Source organism: Micrasema longulum, unplaced genomic scaffold, assembly GCF_059751315.1.
Source record: "Micrasema longulum isolate JH-2025_06_02 unplaced genomic scaffold, ASM5975131v1 h1tg000616l, whole genome shotgun sequence".
Classification (NCBI taxonomy): Eukaryota; Metazoa; Arthropoda; class Insecta; order Trichoptera; family Brachycentridae; genus Micrasema; species Micrasema longulum.
The window spans coordinates 22776-35418 of NW_028277812.1; the positions used below are offsets into that span (position 1 = coordinate 22776).

A 12643-nucleotide genomic window follows, 5' to 3' on the forward strand; every position below is an offset into this window, starting at 1 on the left:
TTTTTTTTTATTAGTCTAGCCTCTAGCCATTGCATTTTTTATTGTTTTATTTTTAGTTAGGTTGAAAATGGCGGCGGCGGTCGGCGATTTTGGAATTTGGTTAATCGATAAACTAAAATCCTTAAATACTGATGAAAGTGTATTCGGTTCATATATTACAGGTATATTGGACGGAGATGAAACAGAGGACGAGAAGAAAGAAGCATTAGAATCAGTTTTATCGGACATTATCGTGAGTTTGACGTTTGTTTTCAATACAATGTGGATTTTAATATTCAAGTTAAAATAATAATACAAATATATTCTAGTGATTTTACTTATACAACGTCTTGTCTCTAAATGCAACCTAAAGTTACAGCGTTCAGTGCGATAGACAAATGCGATTTTAAATACCTACATTTTTTATTTTAGGTTATAATAAATAATGCATTATAATTTAGGAAAATTAAACTTTGTCGCTATTTTTTTTTAGGATCATGATATCAGCCGTCATGTCTGCGAAATTATGGAAAAGTGGAGCATTTGTCATCCTGTTGACGAAAATCCAACATCTACAAATATGGTTGACGTAGAAGACAGATTAGTTAAGTTATTAGGTTCCCAGTCCCTAGCTACATCAGCACCGAGACAGTATACAGACGATGAGAAGAAAATAAGAGAAGCCATCTTATCTCAATACAGCCAACTCTCTGATAATGAGGTTTGTTGAACATGCTCTTTTTCTAAGTTTAATTTACTTTTCAGTAAACATTTTTATTATTATAGATAATTTATAAAGCGCAATTTTTGTAAAAATTACCTCAAGGGCGGTGTTCTTCTTCTTCTAAGCGTGGCTTTTTCATCTCGCTACTGGGGTGTTCTAGCCAATGTTGTTTTTTTTAAATTTTCTTTTTCATATTTACACACTTTTATGTTAGTATCAAATATTGCACTATTTACAACATATTTACAACTGAATTCCATTCGTTACAAGATATTTAGATAAAATGGGGGGGGGGGAGAGGAGAGTTATGATATTAGTATGGAGTGGAATGCTTATATTGGAGAGCTTATTGGGCGGGGAGAGGAGAGTTATGATATTAGTATGGAGTGGAATGCTTATATTGGAGAGGTTTGATAGGAATTCAGGTTAGTAGTTGTTTATTGGGCATTAAAAAAAAAGTGGTTTGCATCTTTCTCCTCAAGCTGATATTCGCACATGGCAGAATCCTGGACATGGATTCTGAACAAGCGAGAACTATTGCAGCAGTGTCCAATTCGGCATATAGAGGTTGTCTCCGGCTTGTTCAGAATCACTTTAAAGAACCAATGTTTTTCCGTAACATTTAGTTTGAGATAGAAAGGATATTTACCCCTGGCTCGGGAGGAGGCTACCCAATATGCTTGCCATGTACGAAGTTGCTTCTTTTTCATCATAACGAGGAGATCACTTAGTGATAGGAAATTACTATCGGCAGAATCCCCGGAATGGAACAATTGGAAAAATGAATTAATTTGAATTTTCTTTCAATATTACTATTATTATGGATAATTTATAAAGCGCTATTTTTGTGAAAATAACCTCAAGGGCGGTGTTCAATAAATTCCTCAATACGTCTCGCAGCTGCAGAACACATACACGCCTGATTAGAATTCTATGCTAATTACAATATTATTAAATTACAAATTTTAGATACATGATCTTAATTTTGCTACATCATAATTTTTATCAAATAACTTATCTGTATTAATTTTTGGTTATTATGTCTTTATTTTTACAAAAACAACCATCATGCCGTTTTCGCATAGGGGTAGGCAGGAGGATAGAGGATAGAACACCAAATCACTCTGTCTTTGCATACATACCTCGCTTCCTCTACATTCATACATATTCTCATGCACGCACGCCAATCATTCCGTTCACCCTGTTCCCGGCACTCACCCTCCTTTCAATATCTTTTTCAGTCTTTCATCTTTTACATACTTCCTAGATACACAAATTCTTAATTTTTACTATGCATTTTGTATATTAATTGTGTCATAATATTAATATATCTATTTATGTATTGATTTACTATTTCAGTATATAAGAATTGTGTATTGTCTCTAATAAATAAAAAATAAATATTCAAAACATGTTCAATTACTGGTTACCGACGAAAACACATTAAATTTATAATAAAATTATTCGGGTTGTGGTCCCTTGGCTACTGTCTCGGACTCACGTATCTAAGGTCCGTGGTTCAAATCCCACTATACCCCAACTTGATTCGCATTTTCTAATAGTGAGTTATTTACAATTCGTGGAAAATGGCCCTTAAAAATGAAATATTTGGATAAATCATAAGAACTCGAATATTTCTTTTCTCTTTTAAAAAAAATTTTTTTGTACAAATTTTTGTATAGACAGTCGAAGATAACTTTGTTAACTTTCCATTGTAATCGGGCCCCAGAACCGAGAAAGATTTTTACCCGAGTCGAAAACGCTTGTCCAAGTTTCTGGTTCTATTTCCATATATTTATCGGTTTGGTTTTGCAGGATGCGGAGAGTGTTCATACAACAGAAGGTGATGGAGACTTAATGAGGAACACTAACGCAGCTAATGTTGCTGCCGCAGCTCGGGAAAGGAGAGAGAACGCCAAATTGGAATCTCAAAAGAAAAAGGATAAAGATAAAGAAGATAGGTATGTATCATACAATATATTGCAGGGTAATTACTACAACTAGATAACTTCGAAATTAGCATTTTTACAGTGCGCTAACGGCGATAGGGGCGGGGCATTGAAAGCAGTAAATCTAAAGTGTAAATTTTAAAAATAAATTAATATATATAGAATATATTACAGAACTTTTTTGAGAAGGGGAATAAAGAAATCACAATATTTTCAGGGCTTATGACATGCCATTGACTGGTTTAAGTAGTCACCTTCTTTATTGTGTAACATCCACCATTCTGCCTATCTTTCTTTCATCTTTTGATTTTGGTTCAGAAAAGATTTCGGCTCTTTTTCCAACAACAATAGTTTGCCCACCACATACCGCATCTGAGGGCTTGGCTCATTGCCGAACGAGAAAAGCTGCCCAAAGAAGCTGTCTTTATCCGGTAATCTCAAAAACTAATAGATGGAAGAAATGCGGATGTTCAAATATATGCAGCTTTTTTAATGTTATACAGCCAATGCTACAACATAGCAGAATTGAAGGGATATAGATGTTCAAATATGGGCAGAACGGTGAATGTTACAGTGTGTAAAGTGGCCACTTAAACCAGCCAATGACAGGTCATAAGCCCTGTCAATGCTCAGACTTCCATATTACCTTTCCAAAAATGTTCCCTATCTCTGTTGTAATATATTTATTAATTTTGATAACTTCCCAGGGATAGAATGCAAACATTTGAACATAGTTAAAATATTGTTGGTATTAGATTATTAGACATTTAGCTAAAGTTGTAAGGGCTTTTAATGAATGTACAGTTGATTGAGGTAGGCAAATGCGAGTAGTTTCATCGTATTTTCACTATCATGCTGTTTTGTGCGCATGTTTTATGAAAATAACCATTTGGTGATAGCATAGGGCTTTTTTTCAACACTTCGGCATTCCGCCGCCACCATTTCTGTCCTATCTGCTAACACGATAAAACTTTGGATTCGACAATTGAAAGAAACTGGAAATACCTTATAAGAAAGTGGTCATTTATTACCTTAAATGGCAAAAACCCTGAAAATGCAATTGGTTCGAGCAGCATTGACGCTCTAGCTCAAAGCACACGCGTTTCTTTGGGAATGTCGCACCGCTCTGAGGAGAATTCTTCATGAAGATTTGCCATTTCTTCCCAACGAACTAATGCTTCGTCAAGAATTGAGTGTTATTGACTACGCGAACCGCTAAAATTGCTGAAGCAAATCCCTCCGAGAAAAACTTTTTTTTGTAGCGACGAGACCCATTTTTATCTCTCTGGATCTGTCAATTAGTGTCAATAGTTAAGATAATTTTTAAAATTGGGCTGAAAATACCCACGGCAATTCCACAAAAGACCAATATATTGAAATATGTGTCGAAAATCATAGGAAAACTTCAAAATTGCCTTCATTTAATGTATTGCTGTTGATGGCTGCCATCTTGTTGATATAATTTTCGAAACATGATGTGAAATACATGGTTACCTAAAGATTTTAATAAAATAAACGCTTTTCTCTTAGGTTGTACCTTCTTCAAAACTGTTCAGTCGGCTCGCCCCTGTAATTTAGTACATAATTATTATTTTACGTATTATACAAAATGTGTAATTGCAATTTCTTTTTGAATACATCTTATATTGCTGTGCCTTTAAGTCTTGACACATGTTTCCTTAAAACAATATTTAAATAGTGCAATATGTGGCCAGATAAATATACCAAACATGTGTTTTTACTGTACCCTCCACATAATGTATGTTGAAATTACTAACTATAGACTCAAGAATATTATTATCCTCACAATTCGATCCGATTTTGTCACCTGTTTGATAGGTAATATTATGTATATACTATATTTTGAAACCATTTAGTATTTTTATTATTTTAGTAATACAAAATAAAATTTAGTATGTTGACAGCATTATTTTTTTTCCATTTCTTATTTAGAGTGTCACTAATTTTTCAACAAACTAAAATTATTATAATATAATACTATACATACATAAATATTTGTATTTGGAATGCAGTTTAGTATCTACGCAGTTAATTCAAATTGATAACTCATTTAGTATCAACCGATTAATAATATGGAATTGTGTAGTTTCTTCTAACTTCAAGTCATAAATCAACTAAATGAGAATATAAATTGGTTAAAAATAGCGTTAGGATAGATTCTTGAGAAACTAATAAAATAAACATGTCTGCCACATGCTCTAACTAGTGAATGGACATAGAATTTTGATGATGATAAATGAGTTTTGTCACAAATAACGTTGACATTTCTTTCAGTTTTTTCATGTGTTTTTATATATTTATTTCTTGTCTTATTTTCTCTTCCTTCTGAAAAAAAGTCTATTGCTCTATAGAAACTGGGTCCATCAATCCTGTATTCAGTGCGGTAACAAGACTTATTACAAGAGAAAAAAATATTCTCCACATTCCACAACATCTCCGAGATTTGATTGGGTTAAAAACTGCAGAGATAATAAAATATAAGCTTGGCTGGACAGTAGTCATATCCCTTCATGAAATGGCTCCAAGATATCTATCGGACCCTTGTATTAGGGAAAATTCATGTCAAAGAAACTCTAATCTCTTAGGTCAGCGGTTTGATTCATGTAGAGGAAAAAATGTCAAACTCTGGAGCTGTCCAAACACTGTGTTCGGAGATCGTGCTTTTGCTGCCTTCACACTTGCAAATTATCGACAGTCCCAGTCAGTTCACATCTCAACTAAAATCTTACTTCTTTTGTTTATCATACCCTCAATTTTATTTTATTAATCAGAACCTATAATATCTAGTGTTACCTTAGTTAGAATGTAAGTTTAAGTATAGAATTGTAAAGCACCCTTGAGGTGATTTTTCACAAAACGGCGCTTTATAAATAAACAAATATTATTATTTGTATAGCCCTAATGGGAAATTCCGTACTGTAGTTCTATATAATTATTATTGTATGTATTAAAGCATGTATTTTTTTATTGTTTTAGAGAGAAACAAAAACAACTCAAAGAAGAAAAAAAGGAAAAACGTAAAACACAGAAAAATGAACACGAAAACGGTAGCATTGACTGAGAATATTAAAAATCGTATTTATTCTATTTATTATTGGAAATGTTCAAACATATATCCAAAGGATACGCTGTCTGGTACCCGGGACTAACTCAGTTAGGAATATTTCACATTGTAATATTACGACATCCTCATTATATCATGTTTCATTATAGTCATTTCATCACATATTTAACATCAACAAGTGTCGTAGTCAACTAAAAATATACTGCCATTATTTTTATTTACAGTAAATTTATATCATGCATAAAAAAATATTAAAAAATGCATTTATAAATTACATATATAAGATTACAGATATCCATATAAAAATAATGTAATAAAAATTCCATTTTATTTTTTACCTTGAATGATGTACCATTTAAATTATTGCGAGTAGGTACTTATACAAAGATATTCTTTAGACTATATTTGTGGTGTATGGTAAGGAGTATGTGGAGAGAAGGAGGATGAGAGTAGGCTGGGCGGTCTACGCAGCCGCAGAGCAAGAGGCTGGGCGTTGCTCGTTTGACCCCGATGGTGTTCGTTACGCAGAATAAACAGTCTTGTCGTCTCCTAACTGTTACCATTAATATTAAATCCTGTTTATTGTTTTTTTTAAAATAGATGAATATTAAAATATAAAAATTAAAAAACCTTTTTTTAAATAAAAGATAACATGCCAATAGATTATAATTTTTAAAGTAAATTAATTAATTTATAAGTTATTTGACTTTCCCATCTTTTTCTTTATACTTTTATGAATGCAATGGTGTACAGGGCGCTGCAATTAATACATAAATTGCAGCATATCTTGATTGTTTATGGACCCAAAATGATCAACTTTACAGAAGCCAGGCAAACTATTATGATATCGTTCGGTCGACGTGCATTACCGCCAATCTACCAAATCAACCTTTTCCAGGGGACAGAAAAACTAGTCTTAAAATTAAATATAACACATTATTTACTCCAATCCACGGTACCGTTCTTTAGATAGCTCGCCTCGTATTGGTCCCACGCATATCGTATGATTAGGTAACATCAATAAGAGTTAAAAACACCCCAATATTAAATTGTATTTTTTGACAAAGTTATAGATTGACAGTGATGCACGGCGACCGACAATATAATATGCACAAATAATTTGAAAAAAATGTAAATAAAAAATATTGTAGATTGCAATTCACATCCCTACTATATTCAGTTTATGTTTACACTCAGGTTAACACAATTTATTGAAAATGTAACATGGTACTGGAATTAATGGTGACACAACTATATTTTTTTCAGTGTTTAAATAATTTAGTAGAATCTCACCTACATTTCTCACCTAAAGGATTCAGCTGTTTTGATAATGAAGAAATACAGGAGTTTTTTTTATTTAATGAAGAAATATAGATGTTCAAATATGTGGTGAATGTTATTTAGTGTTATAAGTTATAAACCAGCCAATGACAGGTCTTGTAAATTCCTAGACCTTCATATTTCCTACTCAAAAGCGTTCTCCAATTGAAAACTTTATCAATTTGAAAATAGTCGAAGACATATAATAAATACTCCCATCACTCCTATACTAGCTGCATCCAAATACAGGATGTTCTTTAAACCCTGTTACATCCAAAACCACGATGATCAGTATGGGCAAGAAGACATATTACCATATTTAAAAAATATTTAGAACGAAGAAAATTTGTAAAAATAAAATATCAAAAAGAACATATGGTTGCTTACTTCTGCAGGGGAGAAGCGAGGGGGGCGCGGCCGCCCCGTTAGCGGTATGTCAGACTCCCCCCTCCCCCTTCCTTGTTTCACCCCTGCAGAAGTTAGCAACCATTTGTTTTAAAAATATATTTTAATGTGCCAATATGTCTTCTTGCTCATACTGTTCATCGTAGTTTCGGATGTGACATGGTTTAAAGAGCATCCTGTATAGCAAATAGTGCCTTGCCCTCAATAAAAAATAAAAAGAAATAGCTAATCACAATACACATGCGATCATTCATGTTGAAAGAAATAGAAATTTTTCCTTAGTTTATATTTTTGTCTATAAACTCATTGCCATAAATACGACACTAGTTGGCAGCTGTCAAAATTTTGAAAAATGTACCATAAAGTATAATTGTAATTATTTACTTTTTCTAGATATTAGATTGTATCAACAAATGAAATATCTGTTTTGTTTATCTCAGTTGCAATGTGATTCAAGCATTTTTCATCACATGCGATGGCGTATGTCTGCGTAGCATCATGTCTGATCACGATGAAAGTCTGTTAGAGAATTAAGGCATGGAAGACAATTACACACCAATTGAAATGCCATTTTCTTCACGCTATTTAATTATAAGTTATAAGTCATTAGAAATAATTTTATTTGAAAATTGGCCATATCAAACCTTACTCCATATTATAGTCTTACAACTTCTTCCTCCTCTTGGTCTAGGTCGTATGACCTGTTTGTGACGGTGGGGTGTCCTGGAATGATGTCCGGCTGTCTTTCCATCTATTCGGCGGCCTTCCTGGTAATCTCTTGCTGCTGGAGTTTTCAGTTTTAGCAATATTCACAAATCTCGCATATTCCATGCAGTTCACATGATCTCTTCTATCTTATTGTCTCGTTTCTGATCAAATCTCTAAGAGTTCTGCCTGCGATGGAGCGTAGGGTTCTCATGCCCACCACTTTGTGATGGCTTTTTGTCCTGTTGGTAACGGTTTTCACTTCTATCCCGCATATCATGATGGGGCAAACACAGTCTTATAACTAAACCCCCGCTATTTGCCTTATGGAATAAGCGTATTATTGTTATATTAAGAAAACATTAGGAATAAATAATAAAAGTATTGTAATTTATGCTACATTAAATTTATTGTATGACAAAATCTATTTATGAACTATAAAATTGTGTCCAGCCCCAGAAAATACACTGAGAAATTGTTTAGGATCAATTTGCACATTTAATGGTTGTTTAACATAGTCTTCAGTTCCTGTTCCCGTATTGGAGTGTTCATTCCACCCCCACGCCCAAACTAAACCATTCTCCGCCAGGCAAATGCTGTGTTCAGATCCTACACTTAGTTTTCTTATTGACATATCTGGAATTATAATAAAATCATCTGTCCTATTAATTTAATCATAACATTTTTCGGTATTATGAGATTCATTTTGAATTCACACCCAAAAAAAATCTACAATGTATAAAAACACAAATTCTATATATCATTGTTGCGCCGGTAATAACTGTCAAGTGAACCTTATTTTATAAAGTATTATCTAATTTCTTATGTAGTTTGTATCAACAAATGAAATATTTTGTCAAATTAAATGATATAATTTTCCTTTTTGTTATCAATAAAAAATGCATTAAAAAAAATCCAATATTGACCAAGATACATTGTTTTATTCATCTCGGAACAATTTTAAAATGCCACTGAAGAATTGTTACTGATGCAACGATGATATAGGTAAAATATAATGAAGATTAAAAAGACAAAAAGTAATACAGTGTGTCCGCCGGAATTTTTGACACTTCGCGCTGAAAACGCGCTGTCTCTGGTTATAGTAGTGGCAGCGGAGAGATTGGGGTATCATTCGACACATGAGTGATATGGATTTTTTATTAATCAAGAGTCCGTGGACAGGAGCTCATTGGGCTTTCGTGGTTAGGGTGTGTTTTGCAAACAAGAATTTGACCAATGTGGCAAGATAAAATTTTTATTTTCAATTAGATATTCGAAGATTGAGTGACGGCTGTGGAACCAGTTGATAAGGACGTAGGTGCATAATTTTTAAATAACAGAATCAGTTGGAAATGAACTTCGACCCAGACCTTTTACTTATGTTTTGAGTCGGGAAAACAGACACCGTGTGGAAGACAAAATTTTGTAAAATTCCCAAAAATCTGACCTTAAAGTGGCAGCATCTACTGGCATTAATCAACATTTTAGTGCCTAATATTTTAAGAAAACTTTAAATTTCATTCCTACAAATTATAAATCATCCAACAATTGAAAGTAAATGAGCACATATAAAGGGAAAACTATGCCAGAGTGATTTTGAAAGGATTTTTTACCCCGACATGTTTGAACATTTTTCTTTGCAAAAACATTGCAAAGTACGTCAATTAACAGAATATACACTACTTGAGCGAGGAGAACCCTCAAAAAGTCCATAAAAAGCTACATAATATCATGAAGACCGCTGTTGGGTGTGTCATATCCGGTGGACGTGTAATTAGGTTTTTTTTTTATAATCATATGACATCAGAACGATATTGCGCGATGGTGAATAACTTTTGATATACTGTAACTACAGCAATATGATGACTTGAATGATATAACCCATTTTCATCGGGATGGAGTTACACCATACACTGCTAGAGCATCAAAGACCGAGGTGGGAGCATTTTTTCTGATAAATTAATAAGTCGCTTTGGTGACATAAACTGGCTTGCAAGATCGCTTGATCTTACCCCGTGCGTTTTTTTCCAACAATACTACCTTAAATCTCGCGAGTACACTAATTTGCCTTCAACAATAAGTGACCTATAGGAAAGTATCAGACTAAAGATTGCAGCTATCAGTCCAGATCTCTGCGAGCAAGTTTTTGTCAATATGAGGTCTCGATTGCAAGAATGTTTGCAACAAAACCGAGAACATCTGCGTTATTTTAGATTATGAAATTAAATAAATTACATTAAACATACAATGATAAGTTTTTTCTTTAAAGTGCTAGATTTGCCGGCGGACACCCTGTAAATAGTGAACAGGCAATAATAGGTAGTACCCAATGCACAGACTTTTTGGCTTAGCCATCTGAGATTTAATGAATAAAAAAAACATGTACGTGCATTAATTGAAAGAAAGACAAAAACATTACAGTAAAAATAATTACTAATGACTTTTTTCATAATATAAGTTTAAAATTTCTTCTTCTTTCCATATTCGCTCCTACGTAAATCCCGTGTCCTTTAGTTCCGCCTAATAAAATCAAAAGATCGTCATCGACGGCCTTCCAGGACAGCGTTAGCCCGCAGGTTTAAAGTTTATATCCCAATGAGGAAGTTCAGTGGTTTTAAAAAAAAAAATTGTTTGTTAATAGACTGTTAAACTAAGTCAAAAAAAAATTTTTTTTAATTTTTATATATCGTATTATCGGCGCTACGATTTTTCAAAGTTTTGTATTTCTGAAATAACTCCGCGTGTAATGTCAGAGGTTCATTTCCGCTTATTCTCATTCAGTTATTCCCATTGGTCCAGAAGCGACAAGCAGACCGGAAATCTTCCATAGCTCTCAGATCATAGGTTGATTCACATGAACCAGTGACGTCATTTAAAGTAGTGCGTTTTTATCAAATCATTTTTTATTATATTTTCTGTACATTTTCAAGAAACTTTGCCGTACAATTTAATGCTCTAATTTTTACCCCGCGTAAGAAAACACTTTTTGTATCCAATTTCCCGTAGGGCTGAAGTTCCTCATTATTGATAAGTTCCTAAATTTTTATTTTAAGCTTCAAACAGTAAACTTGAATGTGAATTTAATAATTATGTATAAAATACATCATACCTTTCACATTGGGAATGTTGAATAGTTTATTTTGTTCATGTTGATCATAAGCTAGCTGTCCATAATTATTTCTTCCCCAGTATACTGCTTTTCCATTTGTCAGAAGAACTGCACTATGCGTCCAGCCAGAGAAAACATTTGATATATTCTCTACGAATTCTGAGAGAAAAGTCACTTTAGTTGGCACGAAAACTCTATTGTATTTAGTTTTATCTAATCCAAGTTGTCCGTGGCTGTTGTCCCCCCAGGCATATATGATTTGATCTATTTTTGACCATGCGATAGTGTGATGTTGACCGCAAACAGCATTTTCTATGTTTTTAATAATCGGTATCTTCTTAAAAATGTCTAATTTGACGATGGATTCACCTAAACCCAATTGTCCACGTTTACCACACCCCGTGGACCAAATACAACCGTTGATATCAACTAAGATAGTGTGTCTCATACCCATGCTTATAGTCTTGCTTTTAAGTTCTAGTTGTATCGGTTTGATAGGATTAGGGAAGTGTTCCCTCGGTAAGCCTAGTTGACCATATGCGTTAGATCCCCACAAATACAGAACATTCTTATCAGAAATGGCTGCACTAGAATCCCATCCGGTGCATATTTTCGTGAAAGTAATCCCACTTAGTTCCCAGATTCTGGTAAACGAATGACAGCAATTATTTTCAATACTTTTATTGACAAATCCAAGTTGTCGTTGATGGTTCCAGCCACATGCGAAAATCCAGCCATTCTCATTGATAAGGAGAGAATGTCCTCCTCCACCAGATATTTCTTTAATTTGACCTGTCCATGTTTGAATAACCGGCTGTGGTGTTTTACACTGTTCAGAAATAAGACCTTGTCCTAACTGCCCGTGTGAATTAGCACCCTAAAACATTTATGATTAGATAATTAAATGGATTTATGTTATATAACCCCGAAAGAATTAAGTACAGCAGAAAAGGCATTTGTCAATAATAGAAAAAATAAAAATATCATAAGTTTTTTTTTAATTATACAAAAATTAAAATACGGTTGAAGAGAATAAAAAATAAGTTCCAAAACAGAAATAGGTACCCAAGATAAAACTTCCATAATTTTTAATTATTAAAACAATGCGTAGAACATCATAAATACATTTCTTAATTCGATAAAATAGTATGAGTAAGTTATTTAAATCTGAAATCAGTGTAATTGAGGCATGATTTTTGGTTTGATCAAGTAAATAATAAGTAAATTTCAAATGATATCGACGAATGAACGTCTTCTGTCAGTTTCGGATTTTGGGCCACAGATTAATTGTTTTGGGCAATTTTTGCATAGATTCTGGGATATGTTTGTACCACAGACACACGCATCTGTCAGATCAAACCATAAAC

At 33.4% G+C, this 12643-nt stretch overlaps 2 protein-coding genes across 2 annotated transcripts; one reads left to right on the plus strand and one right to left on the minus strand.

Moving 5' to 3' along the window:
- The first annotated feature begins 39 nt into the window (after positions 1-39).
- Positions 40-6057, plus strand: LOC148280093 (coiled-coil domain-containing protein 43). The gene is made up of 4 exons (XM_088228941.1): positions 40-232; positions 473-700; positions 2519-2664; positions 5650-6057. Exons 1-4 carry the CDS (start codon positions 68-70, stop codon positions 5732-5734), a joined length of 624 nt encoding a protein of 207 aa, XP_088085067.1. The 5' UTR covers positions 40-67; the 3' UTR covers positions 5735-6057.
- Positions 6058-8557: 2500 nt separating this feature from the next.
- Positions 8558-12556, minus strand: LOC148280094 (secretion-regulating guanine nucleotide exchange factor-like). Its single transcript, XM_088228940.1, has 3 exons — positions 12342-12556; positions 11277-12153; positions 8558-8803 (listed from the first exon to the last, which is right to left on the minus strand). Exons 1-3 carry the CDS (start codon positions 12357-12359, stop codon positions 8592-8594), a joined length of 1107 nt encoding a protein of 368 aa, XP_088085066.1. The 5' UTR covers positions 12360-12556; the 3' UTR covers positions 8558-8591.
- Positions 12557-12643: the final 87 nt, after the last annotated feature.